This window comes from Panthera onca, chromosome C1 (genome assembly GCF_046562875.1).
Source record: "Panthera onca isolate mPanOnc1 chromosome C1, mPanOnc1 haplotype 2, whole genome shotgun sequence".
Lineage (NCBI taxonomy): Eukaryota > Metazoa > Chordata > Mammalia > Carnivora > Felidae > Panthera > Panthera onca.
In genome coordinates this window covers 73,002,787-73,026,358 of record NC_138346.1, presented here as the reverse complement: position 1 = coordinate 73,026,358, position 23,572 = coordinate 73,002,787, and the positions used below count along the sequence as shown (strand labels likewise).

At 44.8% G+C, this 23,572-nt stretch overlaps 1 protein-coding gene and 1 long non-coding RNA gene across 14 annotated transcripts in view; one reads left to right on the top strand and one right to left on the bottom strand.

Annotated features, from left to right (window-relative positions):
- Nucleotides 1–23,572, top strand: part of TANC1 (tetratricopeptide repeat, ankyrin repeat and coiled-coil containing 1) — a 239,983-nt gene that overhangs the window by 180,337 nt on the left and 36,074 nt on the right. For 10 of the 13 annotated variants that reach the window (XM_078451240.2, XM_078451248.2, XM_078451245.2 and 7 more), the window contains 8 exons: nucleotides 1,298–1,420; nucleotides 2,206–2,487; nucleotides 3,265–3,422; nucleotides 6,868–7,099; nucleotides 8,240–8,406; nucleotides 10,368–10,975; nucleotides 17,237–17,345; nucleotides 18,375–18,497. In XM_078451240.2, coding sequence (XP_078307366.2) covers nucleotides 1,298–1,420; nucleotides 2,206–2,487; nucleotides 3,265–3,422; nucleotides 6,868–7,099; nucleotides 8,240–8,406; nucleotides 10,368–10,975; nucleotides 17,237–17,345; nucleotides 18,375–18,497 — 1,802 coding nt within the window. The remainder of the gene's footprint in view (nucleotides 1–1,297; nucleotides 1,421–2,205; nucleotides 2,488–3,264; nucleotides 3,423–6,867; nucleotides 7,100–8,239; nucleotides 8,407–10,367; nucleotides 10,976–17,236; nucleotides 17,346–18,374; nucleotides 18,498–23,572) is intronic. The other 3 variants (XM_078451251.2, XM_078451244.2, XM_078451243.2) reach the window with 1 other exon arrangement.
- LOC144617164 (uncharacterized) lies at nucleotides 655–22,307 on the bottom strand. Its single transcript, XR_013557297.2, has 3 exons — nucleotides 19,496–22,307; nucleotides 3,219–3,372; nucleotides 655–1,153 (listed from the first exon to the last, which is right to left on the bottom strand). It is a non-coding gene; the product is annotated as an uncharacterized LOC144617164 (long non-coding RNA).

Genomic DNA, 23,572 nt, shown 5'->3' with positions numbered 1-23,572 from the left:
TTCTCTCCCTCAAAACTTAGTCCCGCTAATGATTTTACCAGTCCTTAGAAGCCCTAGCCCTTAGAATGCAACTCCTGTTCCCCACTCATTTGCCCTCAAATGATGCCTATATTTTATTATCCTGGAAGAGAATTGTACGTGTAGGATCAGCAGTATCTTAATGTTGGGTCACTCAACGCACAAACAAATTAGGTTAATCCTATTTAGAATTCTCTCATTGTGACCTAGGATATATATGTAAATAAGAGGAGGCTCTTTTTTTTTTTTTTCTTTTTTTCTTTTAGGGTAAAAACATACTGTGTATTTGTTAAGATTTGCTAAGAATTAGCAACATTATTTTGTATTGGTTGTTTTTATTTTTTATTTATTTTTTAAATTATTTATTTATTTATTTTTTCAATATATGAAATTTATTGTCAAATTGGTTTCCATACAACGCCCAGTGCTCATCCCAAAAGGTGCCCTCCTCAATACCCATCACCCACCCTCCCCTCCCTCCCACCCCCCATCAACCCTCAGTTTGTTCTCAGTTTTTAAGCGTGTCTCATGCTTTGGCTCTCTCCCACTCTAACGTCTTTTTTTTTTTTTCCCTTCCCCTCCCATATTGGTTGTTCTTATAATCGAACTTGTATGTATGCTCGCATAGACCCTTAATGCGTTTTAACTGGTACCTGTGTGGTGTGACTTACTGATTTGATCAGAGGTAAATATTACTTGTTTTTAGAATTTTTAAAAATACACATAAAATAGCATATAACATATACATAAAAATGTAAAGCTTAGGAATGTTTATTTCTGATGAAATCCACATGGCTCCTTTCACTGTCCTGAGCTGACTGTTAGTGTTCTGAGCACCGTGGAATTGTACAGCAGAATCTGCTCCCTGAATTAACAAGGTTGGGATTCCAGCAACAGCAGAAGGCTGTCCAGAATTGCGGGGAAAGACCTCTGGGACCGTGCTCTGTGTCTGCAGTATGTACTGCAGCTGTATTGAGTGACACGTGATGGTCAAGTTTCTTCATAAAAATTGTTGGTGAAGTCTGTGTCTTTCCAGGAATAATGGAGAATTCTGGAAACCATAGCAGCACAATTTTAAGAATGAGGGACACTTGTTTTTGCCACTTTTCGGTGAACTCCTTGCTGGAAAAATAAGCTAGGATGGGCAAACAAAACTAAAGTTACTTTGAAGTGAATGGAAAGCCTGAACGGAATTGCTTAGTAATTTATAATTTGTGGTAGTTTGGGTATGATATTAAAATCAACTTTGAAAAGACTAAACTTCAGTTTAATATTACAGCAACAAGCTCAACCAAGTTGGAGGATCTGAGTTATTTAGACGGGCAGAGAAATGCCCCTCTTCGAACGTCAATTAGATTGCCGTGGCACAATACAGCCGGAGGTAGGGCACAGGAAGTTAAAGGTACTTATCTTTGCATCTGCTGGGATAATGGATATAATGAGCACATTCACTCAACATTGAGGATCTGGGATAACCAGCGTTTAAGCCAGCTCGTTTAAAACCATGACGTGAATTGTGTGTGTGTGCTAAAAGTTTGTTAAATGTGCTAGGAGGCCGTCCTTTAGTGGTTTGGGACTTCTTCCTTAAAATATGTGATGAACTCGTTTCTGGAGTTGGAAAATAATTCTGCAGTATATTATTTTGGAATGAGGAGTAATTTAACACTCACTGGATATTTTTTGTGACCAACAAAGAGTCAGCTTTGTTTCATTTCCCTGGGCTGTTGGTCACCTCTTAAGTCTACCTGTAACACACAGTCGGGTGGTTGGGAACCTTGCCAAAGGGGCCAATCATCATCACACCAAGATGAGAGCTGGGGCCCCGTCTCTAGGAAAACATTTCCATTTTACTAACACAGTAGTAGAAGGAGCCTATCTTAAACACTGTTTCAGACAAACCGATGAGGCCTGGTTTGGCCACTTGAATCCCTTTTCCTAATCCTCTGGTGTCTGCCCTGAGTCATGATTAAAGAAGTAGCAAGTCATTTTAATAGGACCCTTTGTAAAACCAACAGGGGATTATAAATGAGGTATTACAGAAGTATTCATAGAACCAGACTGGAAATACGGATTCCTTGTAGGGTAAACCTAAATTTAGGCTAATACTAAGTATATCAGTGTATAAAATTATGACATTCTTCTAAAATAATGATTGTTTTTTGTTTTTTGTTGTTTTTTTTTTCTAAGCACGATTTGCTCCATACAAGCCACAGGACATTTTGTTGAAACCCCTGTTGTTTGAAGTACCAAGCATAACAACAGACTCTGTGTTTGTGGGAAGGGATTGGCTCTTTCACCAGATAGAAGAAAACTTGAGGAACACAGAACTGACAGAAAATAGAGGAGCCGTGGTGGTTGGAAACGTGGGCTTTGGGAAGACCGCAATCATTTCTAAGTTGGTGGCACTTAGCTGCCACGGAAGCCGCATGAGGCAGATTGCTTCCAGCAGCCCCAGTTCACCACCAAAAAGTATGTGCATATTTAACCACTCATCTAGTTTATGATATTCGTGTCAGGTAGATGGGGGGACATTGCTGTGGGATAAACAGTCCCCATTTTCCTCAAGTTGTTCTAGCTGCCGTACCTGGTCTGCCAGCACATTGGGAGACCTGTTTGAACCCTTCCATCTATCCTGGCACCCAGGAAGCCATCACCTGGGATGAGAACAGCCTTCTCTGGTCTTGTCTCAGCTGTAGGGCCTGTGAGGCCTGATCAGGTGCCCTGGAGAGTTCGGGTCCTAAAATCAAGGGGGTTCGGCTCCTGGCAGAAAAAGCCAGGAGGAGTCTGTGCACAATTCTTTTGTACCCTGTTCTCCACAGCCTTTGTCCTCTGTGCTGGGTTTACTCATAGTATAAAAACTAACTTAAAATAGAAGCCAATATTTGAGTAATTGCATCTTATTGTATGTATAATAAACCCATTAAAAGAAAGTGTCTCTAACATGGTGAACAGGAACAGTGAGCCATGAAAGTTTATTTATTATATATATATATATGGCAAAAAGACTTTATATAAAGAAAATAAAAGAAACCAGAAAGAGCACTGCTCCTGGGGAGGGTATCTGGGTGTATGGGGGGCAGGGCTGAGAGGGACACTTTGTGTTCTCCTTTGGACCTTTGCATTTGGAATGCTGTTCACTCATTACCTATTAAAGTACTCTTTGGGTCTACTCAAGCAATCCGTTCACTATCTCATCATACCCCTATTCTGATGTTGTAATGATGAAATTGGCCTCTTTCTCGGCAGCTTCGGATTCCTCCCAGGATCTTCCTTTCACTCCGTTGCTTTCACCGAGCTCTTCTGCAGTTGTTACCAACATGACCAAAACACCCCCTGGGTCTGGGTCTGATACTCCTGAGAACCAGAGACCAAGAGAGGACGCAGTGAAATACCTCGCTTCTAAGGTAACCTGCTCCTGCTCTAGGGGACTCTTCTAGAAAGAGAACAAGATTTGTTAGTTTGGCTTCTGAGAAAGGAATAGAAAAAGGGATCTTGAAATAGAGATAGTTCTTTAATGTAAAAAGGTAGCTTTTGATAAAATAGTGATCAAGTACTCCAAGTAAAAGGTATTAATGAAAATAAATATCTCCAGACACTGGCAGGGGACTTTGATTCATCTTAAACAATGGATTGAGGGGCGCCTGGGTGGCTCAGTCAGTTAAACGCTCAACTTCAGCTCAGGTCATGATCTCGTGGTTTGTGAGTTCGAGCCCCACCTCAGACACTGTGCTGACAGCTCAGGGCCTGGAGCCTGCTTCGGATTCTGTGTCTCCCTCTCTCTCTGCTCCTCCCCTTCTCATACTCTGTCTCTCTAAATGAATAAATAAACATTGTAAAAATTTTTTAAAAATTAAAAAAACAATGGATTGAAAGAATTCCTCAAAGTAGCAGGTGGTATCACGGGTGCCACAAATCCATCCTTACAAGCATGTGCTGTCCTTCACTTGGGAGCCTTGAACGTGATCCAGTTCACCACGCCTGTTCTCTGTTGCCTGGGGACTTTGGTTCCCTGCATCCCTCTGTCAGAGGTTTCTTGTGAGGTTAAAAAAGAGACTTGGCTGACTTTCTCTTGATAGATTCATGGTCATCAGGGTCCTTCTGAAATTTTCCATCTGCTCAGCATCTGTGACAAGTTCATAAGCCACCCGGTGCATTAGAACAGTTACGTCTCTCACTCCTAGTGACCTGCTGGGGTCTCCCTGGGCAGCAGTGGTGGGGCAGGCAGAGCTGGGGAGCATGAGGTGGATGGTGCCAGAGGCATCTAGGAATGCCCCTGGATTCAGAGGAAACGCTCTGAGGGTGAATTTGGTGCAGGGGACTGAAAAGAAGGCGTTTTTTGCCCCAGATCTTTGCTCCTTGCTTCTCCTTCTCGGGTGAGAGCTGCTCCTCACTGGCGTAGGCAGCTCCGGCCACTGATTGGCGACAGTCCTCTAGTCAGAAATGAGCGATCTGAGATGAAGAGTATAGTGCAGACTTCAAAGCCACCCTGCTATAGTGATTTTTCAAACCACTTTGTGTAAGAGATATATTTTACCCGGAAGACCTGTGCATGTACTCACAACACACAACTGAAGCAAAAGCATCACGGTATTCTCGCAGCCTTATATAACCAACATTATGAAATGAAAACAAGTTGTTGTGGCTCCAGACTGGTTTCATGACCCACTGTTGGGCTGACAGACTTCTTCGGTCAGACACGGTGCTTGACATAGACCGGGGTGCTGCCTGTCTTATTGGTGGTTTCTACAAGCTTAGGGGCCCTCCTGTGTTCCAGCTCATCTTTCCAGGGCAAAGGGGAAGAGCAATCAGCTTTCCTCAGAGTGTGGATGATAATTTTAATCTAAAACAGAAGTCACACAACAGTTCCAAATTGGCCATGTCTACTCTTGCCACTTGCTTTTAAGAGTCTACAGACCTGGAATCTAATCCCAGAGCTTCCACTGCCTGCCCTTGTTACCTGGTGAGGCATTTAACCTGTGTGCAGTCCGCAGCTGTGAACCACACCTGGTAAGGCAGGGTTGTGAGGAGCTCTGGGAACAGCAGGCACTCAGACCCTTCTGGAGAACAGAAAGCACTTTGCACACATACATTTTTACTTTTTTCACCTTCCTTTTCTCATACTCCCTGTTCCTCCTTGTATTCTCATGTGGGAATGTATCAGAGTTTCCATACATCTACAGAGCTCTTCTCCCAGGACAGTTCTGCACCTGGCACTTTCCTTGGACTCTAACGAGTAGCCTGCTGCCCCTTCAAATCCATCCCAACAAAGGCAACACTCCTTACCCCTCAGTGCTTGGGAAGGAACCTCTCTCCTATGTGTCTCTTCACGCTATAAGCAGACGTTTGGTAATTTCTGATTTTGGTCCTTCAAACTCTGGTGTTGTTGAATATCTCCGGTGTCAGGTGTGTGTGCGGGGAGGAGACTAAAGGTTTGAGCTAGGCTGCTGGCCCTCCTGTCTGGGAAAAAGAAGCAGCTGTGGGTGTGCCTGGGAGGCTCAGTCAGCTAAATGTCTGACTTTTGATTTTGACTCAGGTCATAATCTCACCTTTTGTGGAATCAAACCCCGCAAGGGCTCTGCACTGACAGTGCTAAAGCCTGCTTGGGATTCTCTCCCTCCCTCCCTCTTTCTCTCTCTCTCTCTCTCTCTCTCTCTCTCTCTCTCTCTCTCTCTGCCCCTCCCCTGCATGCATGCACCCATGTGTGTGCAGGCTTGTGCTCTCTCTCTCTCAAAAATAAATAAATGTTTGGGGCACCTGAGTGGCTCAGTCGGTTAAGCGTCCGACTTCAGCTCAGGTCATGATCTCACGGTCTGTGAGTTCGAGCCCCGCGTTGGGCTCTAGGCTGACGGCTCGGAGCCTGGAGCCTGCTTCAGATTCTGTGTCTCCCCCTCTCTCTGCCCCTCCCCCGTTCATGCTCTGTCTCTCTCTGTCTCAAAAATAAATAAAAACATTTTAAAAATAATAAATGTTTAAAAAAATTTTTAGCATTTATTTATTTAAAAAAAAATTTTTTTTTTAACGTTTATTTTTGAGACAGAGAGAGACAGAGCATGAACGGAGGAGGGTCAGAGAGAGAGGGAGACACAGAATGGGAAGCAGGCTCCAGGCTCTGAGCCATCAGCCCAGAGCCCGACGCGGGGCTCGAACTAACGGACCGTGAGATTGTGACCTGAGCTGAAGTCGGATGCTTAACCGACTGAGCCACCCAGGCACCCCAGCGTTTATTTATTTTTGAGAGAGACACGGAGTACAAGACGGGGAGGGGCAGACAGAGAGGGAGACACAGAATCTGAAGCAGACTCCAGGTTCTGAGCTGTCAGCACAGAGCATGATGCAGGTCTCGAACTCAACAAGCCTTGAGATCATGACCTGAGCCAAAGTCGGATGCTCAACTGATTGAGCCACTTTCCTAGCCAACAACTTTATCTGCTTTTGGGGAGCAGCACATGAGTTTCCCAAGGAAATGCTGCTGTTTTGAAAGTAGGAATGAAGTGAATGTGGCACTTCTGGATGTTGAGTACATTGGGATTATTCAGAGATGCTCTAAGCCAGGATTGGCTTTAGGTTTTATGAATGAGGCTTATTCATTATTTTTGATACAGAGTACCTTGTGCTGATCTTAGTGCTAATCAAGATGGATTTGCGGCTGCAATTAAGAGTCTGCCCAGAACTTGGCAAACCGTGTGAATGAATGAAAGAATAACTGAAACAATTAAGCTAAATAATGACTCAGTGTTGGGGAATGGAAACAACGTATTTCATTCCCGTGGCAGAGGGGGCATCGCATGTGTTTGAGATCACGGAGGGAGCATGTCAAGAGGGGTGCTGACGGCTCTGCTTCCTGCATAGGTCGTGGCCTACCACTACTGCCAAGCTGACAACACGTACACGTGCCTGGTGCCCGAGTTCGTGCACAGCATTGCAGCTCTGCTGTGCCGGTCCCACCAGCTGGCCGCCTACAGGGACCTACTGATCAGGGAGCCCCAGCTACAGAGCATGCTGAGCCTCCGGTCCTGCGTGCAGGACCCAGTGGCCGCCTTCAGGAGAGGAGTGCTGGAACCGCTCACAAGCCTGAGAAACGGTACTTCCGAGCAGCCACCCATACCCTCTCTCTCTAGTCCAGAGTCCCCGGGACGGTCCTCAGAAGCACTTGGATGGGGGCGAGGGTGGGCACCAGGCAAGGATGTGGGTGAATCTGTGCACTGCTCATTCCCTTACTCAGGACCATCTCCCTAGGGTCCCTGCTTGCTTCTTGAATGGTGTAGTTTTGAAAGAAATGCCTCCAATAAAGAATTCACTCCCCGTTGAATATTTCCAAAGTAGCTAATTTGTAACCATAGGTTATACAGATGACTTATGCCCTAGAAACTGTTGCCTGCATATTTTATATTCCTACCTAGTGGGGGAACAAGTTGGTTGATTGGAGAACTTGCCAGCTATTTTTTTTTCAGGGGCTGTGCTCAGTTGAGTTGATCTTAAAGGCTTTTCTAGAAGTGTTCATTTGATTTTTTTTTTTTTTTCCCTTGAAATACTCGACAAGGTAGGGGACATTAATGCTATTATGGGCTGTTCATTTCTTATCCTTTCTCCTCCTCATTCCTCACCTTTTAAGCTAATTTACCTGCCTCCATAGCACTTTGGGATGGAAACAGATCTGTCATCATTTCTCCTCAGTTTCTTGGACAGAAAGTTGGTGCTAATAAATGGAAAACTAGATTCAGTCTTGTGGGAAAGAGCCCTGTTTTAGGAGTCTGTAAAAGTGAGGTTCTCACCACTGGCTGGCTGCGTGCCTTGGGCCAGATGCTTGGCTTTTGAGGGTCCCTTTTCATTCCCGGACATCCATTGCAGGGCAGGGGGGATTCTATGGGGAGGACCTAGCATCTTTTCCAGATTTAATCTCCATATATGCCAGTTATCTTAGCTATAGCTCACCCCAGTGAAAGGAGTGTATGAAGAGCTAACTGTATCATATCCATGGGTGAGATCCTGCTAATGTGTGTAATGCAATATGTTTCTGAAAACTGTTTTATAAGATTTGTTTTTCTCTTGGCTGTCTGCTCTGGTTTTCATTATAAATTTAATAGAAAATGTGCTTCTCTGAAAACCATTTCTTCTGCAATATGTAAACCTTTTTAGCTTTTCCTAACACTAAAATTCACTGGGTGGTGCCATTTTCTAGAAATGTATAATTTCTTAATTAAAAAATTATTTTATCCTTTAGAGCAGAAAATTCCTGAAGAAGAATATATTATTTTGATAGATGGCTTAAATGAAGCGGAGTTTCATAAGCCTGATTATGGAGATACGCTTTCTTCATTTATTACCAAAATTATTTCTAAGTTTCCTGCCTGGTTGAAGCTGATTGTGACTGTAAGAGCAAATTTTCAGGTGAGAAAGAATTCTCCAGTCTCTTTCCAAGACCTCATACCCAGAATTTATAGTGATTAACAACATAAACTGTTAAAAAGCGTTTAGCTGCTTAATTGAAAACTACATTAGGACTTTGAAATATTTAGTCCACAAAGCCCCAAATGAATGAAACTCTGACCTTTTTACCTTCCATGAATCAAGATGTCAGGAAAGTCTCCTCTTAGCACTGCACTGTCCCTGCACTTCCAAAATACAAGAGTCCAGCCCTGGAAGTAACTCAATTTATCTACTGGAGTTTAAAGTTATTCCTGTAGTTATTTGTGTGGAATTGCAGTGGGACTTTGTTTCTTTTATTTTCTTTCCTTCCTTCTCTGTCTTGTTGTTTCTTTCTTCCTTTCTTTCAAGGAAGAAAAGATTTTTAAGGCCAATTCTGAAATAAGGTCTATTTTTTCATAAAACTTCAACATAAGATTCCACTTGTAGTGAAATGAAATGCTTTTTTTTTAAATTTTTTTCCTCATTTTTCCCCTCATTTGAACCCAAATTATATCTTACCAACCTTTGACTTCTTCCCTCTACCCCTGTCCTTTTTTAGTAAAGACATTACTCTTAGATTTTGATTTTTGCCCTTTTGTGATGATGTCTATTTAAAAATAGCATTTGGGTTCTTTTCTTTTCTCATTAAAAGTGGCATTAGGCCTCAGCCTCACTTGACATTTGTTTTTATGGCCATTTGATTTATACCCTTTGCAGTCATTTATCACACAGTAAGCGGAATTTGGTAATCGATAGAGCAAAGGAACAGGAGTCCTATATTTTCTGTACTAGCTGTTTAAATTTTCACAGGGTTCGGTTACCATCCATGTATAATGGGAGTGATTATACTCAGCCTGCCCCCTGCAATTATTATATTCAGTGAGGACATGGGTCAAATTCTTCAGAAACGATAGTGGTTGTGTTTGTTTATTTTTGAGAGACAGAGAGAGACAGCATGAGTGGGCGAGGGCAGAGAGAGAGAGAGGGAGACCCAGAATATGAAGCAGGCCCCGGGCTCTGAGCTGTCAGCCCAGAGTCCAACGTGGGGCTTGAACCCACAGACCGAGAGATCATGACCTGAGCCGAAGTCGGACACTCAACCGACTGAGCCACCCAGGCGCCCCAGATAGTGGTTAGCTTAAAGAAAAAACCAAAAACTCCTCTCTGCTGTTAGGTGTGAGGAGAGTGCTTATCTTTCGAATGGGGGTGGGATGGAAAGGGACACGGCGCTTCCGGGAGCTGGTGACGTTGTTTCTCGCTGCTGGTTACACAGATGTATTTAACTTTGTAAAAATTAATGACGTTGTGCAATTATGGTTTGTATGTTATACTTGAACTTAAAAGTTTACTTGGAATGAACAGCAGTTAAAAAAAGCTAGCAGGCTATCCTGAAGTACAGCACCTTCATTAAGGCATGCTGTGGCTGCGGTATAGCCTGCCGGGGGGGCAGGGGCCGTTTCAGATTTCCTGTCGGTTATACAGTCCCAGTATCTGATGCACAGAGAGGGATGCCTCTTATCTCGGTGTCTGGCCATGTTCTTAGATACACAGTGCTGGTTTGTGTCTGTCCTTGTTATGTAACCTCTGCACAATGTAAGGATTATGAGTATTGGGTCACCTCAGGGTCTCACTGCCCCTGTGCTGGAATGGCCAGCTTGCCATTGTCTGCCCGGGGCTCTTACATCTTGCTCGTTTCTGAGTCTTCAGATGAGGGCCTCAGGAAAGCCATTACTGATTCGATCTCGCATCAGGATTTCTTTCACATAAGCTTTTTATCTTCAACTTATCCTATTACATGTTTTAATACAAAACAATGAGTCCCTGTAATCCATGAAAATCCTCCTTGAAAGAAAACTAGTGAATCTAGTTTGAAATGCAGCTGACATAAAAAAGAAATCTCTGTGGACTGACACTGTGGGTTTTTGGCGTTTTTTTTTCCACAGGAAATTGTGAGCACGCTGCCATTCGTCAAGCTTTCCTTAGATGACTTTCCGGACAACAAAGACATTCACAGTGACCTGCATGCCTACGTCCAGCACAGGGTCCACAGCAGCCAGGACATCCTCAGCAACATCTCCCTGAACGGCAAGGCCGACGCTGCCCTTATTGGGAAAGTGAGCAGCCACCTGGTGCTGCGGAGCCTCGGCTCCTACCTGTATCTCAAACTCACCTTGGACCTCTTCCAGAGGGGACATTTGGTCATCAAAAGTGCCAGCTACAAGGTGGTCCCCGTGTCTCTGTCTGAGCTCTATCTGCTGCAGTGCAACATGAAGTTCATGACCCAGTCCGCCTTCGAGAGAGCACTTCCGATTCTAAACGTGGCCCTCGCATCCCTCCACCCCATGACGGATGAGCAGATCTTTCAGGCCATTAACGCGGGCCACGTACAAGGGGAGCAGGGATGGGAGGACTTCCAGCAGAGGATGGATGCTCTCTCCTGCTTCCTCATTAAGAGGCGAGACAAAACCCGCATGTTCTGCCACCCGTCCTTCCGGGAGTGGCTCGTTTGGAGAGCAGATGGTGAAAACACGGCCTTCCTATGCGAGCCCAGGTATGGCAGGCCGCTTCCTGTCTGCTGTTTGCAGGGAGTCTAACGTGCGATTGGAGAAGGGGTTCCAAACACAATTCACCCTTTTTTCCCCTCCTCTCCAGTTCACCCTTCTCAATGGAAAGGCAACACATGATGAACAATTCAGGAGGGCCGTGGAAAACCTTGCTGCTAAACAAAAACTTCCATCCTTTAATTGCTAGAAATTTGTTTGCGAGTACATCCAGTGAGAGAGAAGCTGAGCAATGCCTGGTGACCTTTCTTCGCTGTCCATTCTCTTCTAGACCTTGGTCCCCTTTATGGGAGTCACAGTGTGGTACATGCTCCAGGGAACAGTGGGCTTCTCTAGAAGCCACTCTCAGCTCAGCTTCCTCACCTTGAGTCTGTGCACTGTCTTGGACCCCTAGCATCACTGCTGCCCCTCTTGGGCGTACAGAATCTTGTCCCAGGGATCAGATATGCCTGTAGGCCCCAAATGGAACGCAGTGATCACAGCTGGTTGTGATTATTTGCATTTGTGCTTCAGTGCAGTGTAACAGGCTTGGGGTCAGCAGGATTCAGATTCAGACCTCAGATGCCCCATTTATGAGATGGTCCTGCGGCAGCTGCATCTAGGGAGTGGAAGGTTCCACTGAGGAGTCTCAGCAGGGTGGGGCCAAGACTCCGCTCTCTGCACTGCTCAGGGGAGGGAAGGCGGTAAGCCTGCCTCTCATGTGGCCTCATGCTAGTCAGAGTGAGAGGTCAGGGAATTTGAGGATGCAGATGCTTTTGTTTCTATAAGGGTGGGTTCTTGTCTACTACTTCTGCCTGGCCCTGGCCTTGGCCTGCATCACTGTTGTCTTGAATGGTTTCTGCTGTCTGTGAGTCATAATTGCCCCCGACTCGGTACCAGGTCCAGCAAGCTGCTAAACTGTTCCCTATGAGCTGAACTGGCCAGGTGACCAGATGCTGGGGTCCAGGAATGAAGAGGTGAAATAAGCATTTGTAAGCTGTACCACCTTCTTCCCCATGAGTACTGATTTGACATTGACCAGATGGGAGTCTGGCTGTTTCATGTTGTGGGTACTGTTGTTTTCTGAGGTAACACCAGGCTAAAAATGTGTTCTTTTGAGTCTGGTTTGAGGCAACAAACTGTAACTCCCAGGTTATTTAGCGAGACTGTAAATAACGAGGTGATATGTGTACCATATATTTGACATACTTAGCCAAGTTGGATCATTTTCTAGGAAGATAGGCTACAGTTGAGTTTGTAGAAACATAAAAACAAGTTGAGAAACTTCAACAGAGGATGTAGATTTGTCACTAGGGTTTGAAGCAGAGGAAGTTGAACTGTAGTCACTGTAAAGCCTCGCTCTGCTTTGGGTGGTGGGCAGCACTGAGGTAATGCAGCCTGGAGCAGAGCTCACTGTGCAGTGACTAGCAGACGTGTACCCGAAATGTTGGGCTCCTGAGTGCTGATGTGTTCCAAGAAGCATGTGTGGGGAATTACCCAGGGTAGGACCAGGACTGGACCAGGACAAGAGAGACATCCAGGGTGCAAAGTATAAGGAGTTCCTATTTGGCATTGTGCACATCAGTATTTACCCAAGACCCCTTTAGTTCTGGAATTTCATTCAGCAGACAAGGCTGGTGAAAGGACACTACTGGATGCATTTCAGCAGAAGTCTCTGCGGGCCCACCACATGCAGGGTACTGTGGCAGATTCAGAGAGTCCTGGGATAAGGGCCCAGCTCTCAAGGGCTTCCCACACAAGGGGGCAAGTGAGGTGACCATGTGGGTCTTGCCACACCTAAAAGCACCGCACGTGGACTTTAGGAAAGGGAGGCTTCCAGCTAGGGAAGACCGTTTTTGGAAAGTGTTTCACATACATGAGGACATTTGGGCTGGGCCTTGAACGATGGGTAGCATTTCTCTTCCCACCCTAATTAGTTGTAATTTTGCCCTAATCAGGGAAAAGCAGCAAAAAGAACCTAATACCCAGAGTCAATGACATCTCACTTTTTATTTCTGTCTCTTTCCATGCATTTTAAACATTCTCCAAATCATCTTTTCTATATTAAAATTCCTATCCTGCATTTTTTTTTTTTTTTTTTTTTTTTTTTTTTGCTTACACATCATGGATAGCTTAGCAAGCAGTTTGGAAATCTTAGCAAAGTATCATTTTTCATGGGTTTGCAAATCTTCTAGTAGGCGAATAATGATGTACTTTACCCTTACTGTGGGGCCTTGCAGTTGTTTCTGGGTTATTTATAAATAAAGCAACCTATTGTGCATGTCTTGGTGCTTTTCAGGAAAGGAATAGAATTTTCTTCTTTGTTTTCATTATTCCTTATGTTAGAATTACAGGAGCAGAATTAAAAAGAGGAGTAAGTTGCTTAAAGTCTTCATGCACATCACCTAGACTGAAACATAATTCACATTTTGCAATATTTACTACATCTGTCATCTTTTGCCAATAACAAGTTGTAGATACCACGACATTTTACCAAGTAACTGATTATGTACCTCAAAAAGACATTTTCACACTTAACCACAACACCATTGCCACACCTAAAATGTTAAGACTAATTTATCAGTATTATCACACATTTAGCTGTGACCAAATTTCTTTACTTCCTTCATATTTTTCTAGTATCTTTGAATCAGGATCCAGATAAGATCATGAAAATGCGTTTTACAGTGCCTCTTTTAATCTATAGATTTGCTTCTCCTTCTGTTTCTGCTTTGTCCTTGCATTTTATTTGTTTGAAAAGAATAACTGAGTAATTTGTCCTATATGGTTTCCCATAATCTGAATTTTGCTGATTGCATTCTCATGGTATTTACTGTGTTTATCACCTCTATTTCCTGAAATTGGTCAGATTTTATCTTAAAATAATTTTTGCAAGGATACTTAATAGGTAGTAGGTCTGCTTCCATCAGGAGGCACACAATGTCTTAATGTCTCTCGGAGGCCTGATGATTATTTCCCGGATCCATCAGTTCATTAGGGTTGCATCAGGAGTTTTAAAGTCTTGAGCAACCTCCTGTCTGCTGTCATGTCATGGACTTGAGGAATGAACAGATAGGATTTTAGTAGGTGGAAAAGAGGCTATTGCAGACAGAAGGAGCTGTCCAAGTCATCATGTCAAATGGCAGGTTGTGTTTTGGCAACAACAAACCTAGTTTGGCTGGAGCTTTTGTCATGGGATAGAAGACTTAACAGAAGGATGTGCTAGGGAGAATAGACTTTAATCAGTCATCTCTGGAGAGCCCTCAGTTGAGCAGGTCGAAAGTGCAGACTACCTACATTGGGAGGAGTGTGGAGGGTTGGACCATGAGAACCTGTGTGACAGCAGCAGGGACTTGGTGGACCTGGCTTCGGGATGCAGAGGGGTTGAGACTGGCTCTGCTAACATGAGATGGGTGGGTACAGCTTGGCCTTATAAGCAAAGTCAAGGAGAAGGGGGAGCTGTAGAGGACATCAGGGTGTTAAGCCATAGAAGCTAGGAGTGGCACTGTTCTTAGGAAGGGTAAGAAAAGCAGGAGGTGTGGAGCACGTGTTGCAGGACATGAGATGCCTTTTGCTTATAGCAGCTTGAGCTGGTGGGGTTGGCAGAACTGCCTGTTCAAGTGGGGGGGAAGTCTGATGGTGGGGAAGTTGGAGGTGAAGATGTGGCATCATTCATGGAGAAGTGATGGAGGGGCCTGATGAGGGAGTGTAGTTAGCAGAAAGGGAGCTCTGACTTCTGGGGTATGGAGCAGAATTCCAGGAAGGAGGTTGGGGTGCAAGAGCTGCTGAGAGGTGAAGGAAGATGATAACTAAGAGGGAGTTTGGCTTCCCAGTGGAGGAGGAAGGTCCCACATTCTTAAGAGATTCCTTCCATCCAGCTGTGAGGGATGGAAGAGGAGAGCGCCAAAATTCTGGGATAAGAAGTGTAAGGGTGGAGAGGTTTGGGTTTGTTTGTGGGGAAAGGGTGTTTTGTTTTGTTTTGTTTTGTTTTTTTAAACACAGGAGTTGGAGGTGTTGTTGGAAAGTGTGGGGTTAATGTGGGGAAACCTGATCCATGAGGAAGGAGACATTGGAAATGCGAGGGGATAGGGGCAGAGAGCACAGGCCACTTGTCTCCTCTGTATTCCCATTGAGGTGATTCATGGCACCATTCTGCTGAATGTTGTTTATAGTCCTCTGGTAGCTGAGAGCTCCTCCAGGGAAGCACCTCACATTGTTCCCTGTGGAATCCTCCATATCAAGCATGCTGCTAGTTACAAGGTGGATGTTAATGAGTGAATGAATGAGAAATCATGGTGCACTGATAAAGAGCATAGGTGCTTGCATTAGGTAGACTGCAGTTCAAATCTCTTCTCAGTTGTTCACCAGCTATTTGATCTTTTGGGCAAATCATTTGACCTGTCCAGGCCTCTGTTTCCTCATGTAAACAAACTGTTTAGTGGTTTGCGGGATTGTACGGTTTAGTGAAACAATTCCAGCTAAGTTTCTGCATCTGGTATATAATGAACAGAATTATAAGTGCAGGTAGCCTTAGAAAGCACTGCAGGATCTAGGAGGAAGGGAAGAAAAGTAAATGGGATATAGAGGAATGGAACGCAGCTATCTAGTGATTACATGAATTGTCTCCTTAGGCAGGAGGCCACGTGCTTAGCTGAGATCACTAGAAGCCACTGAAGGATGCATGATCATTTCCCCATTAGGGGTGTAGCCATGGTACTTAGCCTAGTATGTCTTTGTGGTGGACACAGTTGGTGTGGCCATTGAGTTCAGCAGACTGGGAGACTAAGGATGGCTTAGGCTATGGCTGGGAGATGTGAGCCAGGTTGAACCCTGGGACCTGCCCATGGCTAGGGACTAGGGAACTAGGGAGGATATAGAGCCTGGACCACTGGTAGGTGGGAGGGAGCAGGAAGGGTGGGAACATGGGAGAATCTCATCTGAGAGGGAAAACCCAAGCTTGAGGTATGGGAGGCGGAATGTGCGCAAAGAAGTACAGACTGTGTGCTTGTGGAAGAGCTCTAATCCCTTATGAGATGTTGGACAAGGCACTCGGTGTCAGCATGTTTTTAAGTCATGCCTTCCCCTGAAGTATAAAAAGCAATCTCTTGGTCTCTACTTGCCTTGATTTTTTTCATCTCTAACATAGTTTATGACCTATTTGAAAAACAGGCAGGCAGTTGGATAGCTAAACACTATTTAAATGATGCATGATTTTACTCATCTAGATTAGTAACTCCCAGAAAACATTTGGGAGAGTGCATTTTTTTTCCCATAATGCTTCCTTTTCTCCACCATTACCTGCATTCCCTCCAAAACAAAACAAAACAGAAAATCCAGCACCTCAGAGTTGTCAGATTGATAGAAATGAAAAGAATTCACGTTGTACAGAAGTCATTGCTGTTGGAATAAGCAGCCCCTAACATCTTTCCCAAACAAATTGGCTCCGACAGAGGCATGGATCCCACAGGAGACGGAATGAGTCTTGCAGATGTGGAGAGGGTGATGGGTAGGATGGCTTCTTCATGAAAGGGTTAGTGAGGGGTTAATTGGTGGTGTCAGTTGAATGTCCACCATGTGCCCAGACACAGCAAGTCTGCTTGTACATCTTAGTTTTCTCCACCCAGTAAGGAACTGTGTTCCATCCAAGCCTAGAATTCTAGGTATTTCTGAGTATGTGCTGTTGCTTTGCATGGCTTGGTTTTTGTTTTGTTCTCTTTGTCAGGTCTTATCCTTTGGCCAGGTCTACTCCCAGTGGTGATTACACTGAGGGGGGAGACCTGAATGCCAGGTCCAGTGATGGTTCTGCTCCACCTGTCCCTCTGTTCATCCATCCATACAAGAAATACATATTTGAGTGGTTGCTAAGGGCTAGGCATTTGCTAGGTATTATGCCTATTGATGTGCCATAGGCAAGACCCTTAATCCCATGGAATTGACATTTTTGTGACAGACATAAATAAATAAACAAGGTGAAGAATGATGGATGAGGGACAGAGAGTGGATGGTTCCAAAGGTAAAGACCTGCCTTGTCCTAGAGCTTCTTTCTGGGTCACTCCACAGAGATAGGGGAATCCAGAGAAAGCCCTAAAATGACTTGAAGAATAAATAGCATTGGCCATCTTTTATAAAGAGGCAACTTTTGACCCATTTTGTTTGGCGATGCTGAAGCACCAGGAGAATAGTCCAGAGTCGTGTGGAGATGTTCACACCTGAGAGCCTACAGTTCGTGGAATGGAGTCTTTTGTTCCTAAGCTTTGTGTTTCTTGTTCCAGGAATGGGCACGCTCTCCTGGCATTCATGTTCTCTCGACAAGAGGGCAAGCTGAATCGCCAGCAAACCATGGAGCTTGGCCATCACATCCTGAAGGCACACATTTTCAAGGTGAGACGCGCCACCTTGAAGAAGAGTTTTGTTGTCATTTTGAGTGTTTGGTTTTGGAGATTTTCAACAGCTTTATCAACCCTCTCAGAGCCTTCCATGAGCCCCATTTTTTCCCCCTTAACATCTGTTTTAAAAAGTTCCTCTTCACCTAAAGTTTCCATTTCTTTCGTTCCCTTTTGTTTCTCGGTTATTTAGTTGCTGAAGAACGTGAGCTACGTGACCTGTGTAGTTCCATACAGCCTGGATTTTCTGATCGCGGTCTTATTTTTCATGGTCTAGTTTAACATGGTTCTCTTTCCTCTGGATTTCCTGTCATTTGCTAGTTGTTTGTTTTGGAGTTTATTTCTTTTGAGAGAGAGAGAGAGTGAGAGTGAGTGCAGGTTGGGGAGGGGCAGAGAGAGAGGGAGAGAGAGAATCCCAAGCAGGCTCTGTGAACCTCGAGATCATGACCTGAACTGAAATCAAGAGTTGATGCTTAACCAACTGAGCCACCTAGGCGCCCCATGTCATTTGCTAGTTGTATCTAGAGGCTTAATCAGGTTCGGGTTTGGTTGTTGCTTGTTTTTGTTTTGTTTTGTTTTTGCAGGGTGTCACAATTACTTTAGAGTTATACTTAACTCTTTATACGTCTGTAGGGTTTTTCTTCCATCAGGAGGTAAGGAATTCATGCTAGCTTCTCTTAGTGGGGTATTATCAGTCACTACTGATGTTTGCCTGGACTCTACATTAAGGGTTACAGGATGGTGATATTCCAAATTTTATTCTTCCTTTGACTGGAGAACTTCTATAAGAAGAAACTTGGTCTTCATTGCCATGTCTTTCCTCAGGCATCGTGTATGTAGCAAGGGTGGGCTAGTTCCTTGATTCTTGATTTTAGGGTGGGAAGGACGCCTTACATGTCCAGCATTCTCTGTGCCTCGGCATTTCCCTGAGTTAGTGCAGGTCTGCACCCTCCCGGGCCTACCCCTTTCAGCCTGACACAGCTGGGAAAGGAGAGGATGAGGCCCACTTATATCTGATTACTTTCAGGGCCTCAGTAAGAAGACAGGAATCTCCTCAAGCCACCTCCAAGCCCTGTGGATCGGGTACAGCACCGAGGGCCTCTCTGCCGCCCTCGCCTCTCTCAGGAATCTCTACACCCCCAATGTGAAGGTGAGCCACCCTGTGCCCGGAAAGCTGGGGCCCCAGCCCCCACCACCTTTCCTCCAGCAGCCCCGCTGTCCCCTGTACCATGTGGCAGCCACAGGAGCTGGTGGAGCTTCTAATGATGCTTTTCCCCCCGATATAAATCACACAGGCTTGAATGCCCTATTACTGGTTTTCTTGTAGAAGTTTAGCTTTTTCCTGGGCAGGGAAACGTGGGCTGCCATGTGAGCACGTGGGGACTGTCTAAGAGAGGATGTGATAAGGAAGCAATTCACAAAGGAAACCAAAGGTCAAAGGGAGATTTCTAGGGAAAATTGATTTTTAAACTGTCCTGGGTCTCTAATCTGGACTATCTCTTTATGGGTCATAGGAAATTAAGCAGTGATGAGTGACAACAAAGCGATGGTTGCACAGAGAAAATGTGTTAACTAAAGGTTGTGTGTGCGTGTGCATTTATGACTGTGGAAAGTGTAAGGGGGGTCGACCTGCTACTGGGCCGGGAGCTTCTTCCCTCCTGATCAGTGGCTGTCATGTCACAGTGCACTGCTGTGCTTTTTAGAGTCAATTTTCCTTCCTCCTTTAAGCAAGTCTGAGAATCTAAAACACATGAAGGCCAAGTGTCTTTTAAGGCAACACAGGAGGGTTAACTCCCACAAAGATTGTGGGAATTACTGGTTTATGTTCCAGCAGCATACAACCATCCTGTCCAATGCAATGTAGTAAAAAGATCACAAGTGCCTTCCACTCGATATGTCAGCTGGACTCCAGGCCTTTCCGCCCCAGGCCCTGACGTGCCCTGCTGCATACAGAACCTCTGAGGCAGTTTCCCAAGGAGCCAGGTCCTCCCCTTCCAACACCTCCATGAACACAATCATACCTGTTGCCTGCTCAGCAGCATCAAGGGTGAGTATAAGCAAGTGGTCATACAGGGAAGGACTTTCGAAGCCCTGGAGGTTTCTGGGCATCTCTCTTCCCTATTCCTCACTTCAGTTCATCAGACCTACCTGGAAAGAGTGCCCTTGGGGGACTCCTGCACCTCTTCTCCCCCACTGTATGCACACCCCATCCTCAGCACCTGCCACTCAGCTGTGTGTCTGGGAGTGTGGACCTTGCAGAGGTCTACTTGGTAGACATAGTTCTACTTCCTTTCTCTCTCCTCTGGCTTCCTGGTAGAGAGGGTAGAATGAGCACACAGAGGAGCCCCTATGTCATAAAGGATATGGGAGTCCCCCGACTCTGGAGCAGCTCCCCTAGAGCCCTGGTGCTCCATGCAGGGCCTTGGTGCTGGTTGGAGAAAGGCCACTGCTCCCCCATGGATGCAGACAGGGTTTTTGCAAGGATAAAAGCACAGCCTTCTGCGGGCAGACTCAGCCCACTGTTAGGGTCCTAGGCTTAATGGATTTCAGCCTGACTCCCCTCTTGGCGGGGCACCTCGCAGCAAAGCAGCAGTGGAAAGCCACTCATAAGAACCCTGTGCTTTGTCCCACTCCCCCAGTTTCCAGACTTTTCGGTGTGAGTGCTGTGTCCAGGCTGAACCCACATGCATGTTTTACAGAGAAGCTGGTTTTAGTAGTTAAGAAGAACTTCTCCTGCTGATGACAGGGTTGATCATAGTGAAGAAGTCATATTAAGAGTTTTTGTTTTACTTAGATTTTATAGAAATGAGAGTTGAGGTTACTACAATAACATGGTTTCATCTTTCCTCTCAGCTAAAAGTATATCTTTTGAATTCTCCATAATTAATAAAATTCTATAATGTTGAGGAAGAAAGAAATAATAAAAATGCGGCAATATCTGTTTTCACCAGTGCATTATGGGCCCAGAAGTTCCTCTTTTAAAGTGGAGGAAAGTAAATGGAAAGCGTTATACCCTGTCAAATACAGGGTTTTTAAATACAAATGTTTTTAAGACAGTAAATTAAAAGGTACAGCATAAGAATGTAATGAGCTTGACCCTCCTGAGATCATAGACTTTACTTTTAACATACTTTCAATTCTAAGAGTTATTTGTCTTTACTTTGTTTTATAGAACTCCAGTGTCATCTGCTTCTACACTGTGCTCAAAATTCTATAACTTGGTTATAGAATTTTAAGGCATTCCATTATCCTTCTGTTTCTTTTATCTTTCAAGAAAAAAAAAAAGGTTTTCACAGAATCTTGAACAAATTACAGTAATTTAAAATTATGCATGCAATTAGGGAACTTTTTTTAGAGAGTATTAAATGTTGTCATACAGGAATGAATGTCATTTTGAGCAATTGCAGTTTGCCACTTTGGTAAATTAAAGTGACTTGCTCCAGAATGATGACTTTGGTAGATGAATTTTAATTTTACTGGCACGCCAGTGATTTCTAACACTGTCGTCTCCCCTCACCAGGCCAGGGTCATGCCGGCCCACTAGGGTCTTTGCTGCCAGTGCCTCTAGGCTCCCACCCAGCGGGTTGTTTTGTTCACACTGTACCATCGGAGTGCATGCCGGCCGTGGGCGTCCTTCCCAAGGCTGTGGACTCGGGAGAATTTTTCTCTCAGCCAAAGGCAGGGAGGGGAGAAGACAGGAACTAGGCGTGGACTTTGGCCTGACTTCCCTTGGTGGAAAGGATCCGGTCATATTCTACATGATAGGCGATACACATTTGAAACGGTTGTGTTGCTATGAACCTCCAGTATGCTTGGAAAACTGAGACTCCAGTGTCGCTTCTGTTTTCGTGATTACATTGCTTCGCCTGTCTCCCTGGACCCCCTTTTTTAAATTTTCTTGCATTCATTAAACCCAGAAGTTTATAGATAACATTGCCATTTCCAAATGTTATCCAGGGAGAGCTTATGCGGTGGTGATAATCAGGAAATTTCCATGTGGTTAGGAATAAATGTACGGGATGAACCATTAACCCCTTCCTTGAAGGCAGAGCAATGTTAGCTAGAGCTGCTGCAGCCGCTGGGCTGTAACAGTAATTAGCTTTGTGCCCAGAGCTAATCTGTGCTTTACCCCTCTGAGCTTCTGTATTCTCACCTGCCAAATGGAGGTCACAAAAGAGCCTGTCTCCTAGAGTGATCAGAAACCTCATTGAGATGTTAACACTTTTGGAAAAACACTTGGCATCTTCTGCATGGTATTAAAAAACAAAATACAGCAGAGTAAGTTTGAAGATCTAATTGGCTTTATTAAGGGATTCATGAATTGGGCACCATCCCCCCTAGCAAGTAGAGGGGCACCCTCAGGAGTTGTACAAAATGGAAGGGTTTTTTTTGTTGTTTTTTTTTAAGCTTATTATTTTGAGGGGATGGAGAGGGGCAGAGAGAGAGAGAATCCCAGGCATGCTCCACATTGCCAGCGCAGAGCCCCACACAGGGCTGGCTCGAACTCCAGAACCGTGAGATCATGACCTGAGCCGAAATCAAGAGTGGGATGCTTAACTGACTGAGCCACCAAGGCACCCCAAAAATGGAAGCTCTTTATAGGAAGGAGGGTGGGGCAAGAAAGTTATAAGCAGAAGTAAGGAAAGGATTATTCCAGACAAGATCACCCTCCCTGAGGGGAAAGGGCAGAGGGTCTTACTATGCACATTCTCTTTTGGTGGGTAGAGAAGGGCCCTGTGACAAATTAACTCTTTGGTGCTGACCAGAAAATTCCCTATTGATAGACTAAGACTTATCTTTGGAAGAGGTTGCAACTGCAGTCAGGTTAGGTATTAAAAGCCCCAGTTTGGTGACCGGGCCTGGCCCAAGTAACACCATTTTGGGCTTGTGGTTTTCTTTTTCACAACAGTCAAGGGAGTTGTTCTTATTAGGTTTTACCTACTTTCAGGGAGCTGAGACTTTGCTGTAGGTACCTGAGAACTTCTGGATGTGCCATTTGGTGGCTGTTAACAGGAGCTGCCTATGTCTCCCCTCAAATAAGTGGGAGATCTCCCTGCTGCTCTGTGCTAGTGATAGCAGGGGCAGGGGAAGGTGGTAGGGAGACCTGGGTTGCCAGACACCGGGGCAGAGCTCCCTACTGTGCTTGTCAGGGGCCTGGGGTCTTGTCCCTTCTGAAGATTTTACAAAAGATGACTGTGACCATGACAATATTTATTTAACACTTACGAGATGCTGAGGGCTGTGCTAAGTGCTATGTATGTGTGTGTGGCATGTTCATTTTTAATCTTCACAACAGCTCAGTGAAGTGAAACTGTTATCTCCATTTTTCAGATGAGGGAACTGAGGCCGAGGGCAGTTGAAGCGTGCCCCAAATCACACAGCTGGAGGGTGCCTGGCTCCGAGCAAGCCCATGCTTTGTAGCTGCATTTATCACCTGATGTGTTTACAGCCCTGGCTGCCAACGGCAGTCACTTGGGAGCTCTTGGTACCATGGCCAAGTCAGAATTTTCAAGGGTGGGGCTCCAGCACTGGAAACTTTCAAGCTCCCAGGTGGTTTCTGTGTGCAGCAGGGTTAAGAACTGTGGGCTGGGGGAAGAGCCACAAACCGATTGGGGGTTAAGTGGTAAAAATACCAGCAGCATTACACTGACAAAGGAAATGTTTTTTTCCAAGAAGCAGACGAAGTATTAATTAACGACAGACATCTTTAGGAAAGTTCTGCCTCTAAGCACATACCTTCCAGGTAAAGTCTTGTAAGGTGGTCGGCAAGGAAGTACTAAAAGTACACCTTCCAACGTTGTTACCAAGAGTACCTATTGGGTAGCATGGGATGGCATTCCGCTGGGTTTTCTTAGGAGGTACCTGAAGCACAGAGAGACTGAGTAATTTTCTGAAAATCACACAGCAAGTTTAGTGGGTGGTGGATGTGGTAATCAGCAGAAAAAACAGATTATTTTCTGGGAGTCTTGTGCTGCTGACAATCCCAGAGGCACAGGAACATTTTAACGTGTTCTACTTTTTCTTGTAGGAACATGTCCTGTAAAAAAAGAGTATTTGCATTTACTTTTGTCTTTGTTAGCTCACTGTTAATTATTTAATCCTGTGATTATTTCATTGCCATAAAAAATGAATTTTCTATTTTTATTTAAACAGTGATTTTTCAAAGTGTGGTCCACTGACCAACAGTATCCGTATCATCAGGGAACTATTAAAAAGCAGTCTCAG